This window comes from Alligator sinensis, unplaced genomic scaffold (assembly GCF_000455745.1).
Source record: "Alligator sinensis unplaced genomic scaffold, ASM45574v1 scaffold347_1, whole genome shotgun sequence".
In the NCBI taxonomy this organism is placed as follows: Eukaryota; Metazoa; Chordata; order Crocodylia; family Alligatoridae; genus Alligator; species Alligator sinensis.
In genome coordinates, this window is record NW_005841922.1 from 2,507,499 (window position 1) to 2,508,309 (window position 811).

At 36.7% G+C, this 811-nt stretch overlaps 1 protein-coding gene across 1 annotated transcript in view; it reads right to left on the reverse strand.

The window, feature by feature from the left end:
* ZFR (zinc finger RNA binding protein) overlaps positions 1-811 on the reverse strand; it is a 66,160-nt gene that overhangs the window by 17,430 nt on the left and 47,919 nt on the right. The window contains exons 11-12 of the mRNA XM_025198460.1: positions 795-811; positions 78-283 (exon numbers count right to left, since the gene is read on the reverse strand). The exon at positions 795-811 is cut by the window's right edge and continues 128 nt beyond it. Coding sequence (XP_025054245.1) covers positions 78-283; positions 795-811 — 223 coding nt within the window. The remainder of the gene's footprint in view (positions 1-77; positions 284-794) is intronic.

The following is an 811-nucleotide window of genomic DNA, read 5'->3' on the forward strand; positions in this document are numbered from 1 at the left end:
AATGCACAGGATGATTTCTCTCAGCTCAAGATTTCAACAGGAAATAAATTACCAGATTTTAAAAAAAAAAAATGTACCTGTCTTTGCTGCCATCTTTTTTATCATCTCCTTCTTTGTTCTTACTTTTTTCATGGTCAGTCATGCTGTCAGACACAAGTTTCAGAGCACGCTCTGTAATGGAAACTATTTTTTGAACTGCCTGAAGTTCTTCCTCAGTTGGATAAATAGCTGCATGTTTGGTCATTACATAACGGTCATCAGATGAATCTGGGCGGCGTAGAGGCTACATGGAGAAAAAGCATATTTCTGAAATCCAGGTAAAGGTACTGTAATAAATTTATTTTAAAGCCATCTGTTCACTACCATCTTATATTCAAAACAGATTCTCCCACCACACTCTGGCCCTGTCATGGAATTATACCTGAGGCTGATCAACATGCACATTTCATACATACAGCTGTTGACCATCAATACTCTAATTGGATTTACACAGGCAGACCTTACATACATAGAGGAGCTGTAATGAAGCAGATAGTTTAGCATATTGTGTACTGCTTTCTTTTCAAGCCCTTCATTAGAAAAATTTGAAGACAACCCCCCCAATAATTATGATCTAGACATGGAAAATCATAAATGTGTTATAATGTATGATTTTCCATGTCTAGAATCCAGTCATGGGGGGAGGGAAAGGTGTTGTAAATTTTAAGTTGTTTTAGATTCAAGTAAATACAGTAGATAATAGGTATAACAGCCAAGACTTCAGCCTCTTAGATTTCAAGTAAAAAAAAACTCACAGCTGGTCCCTGTGGCT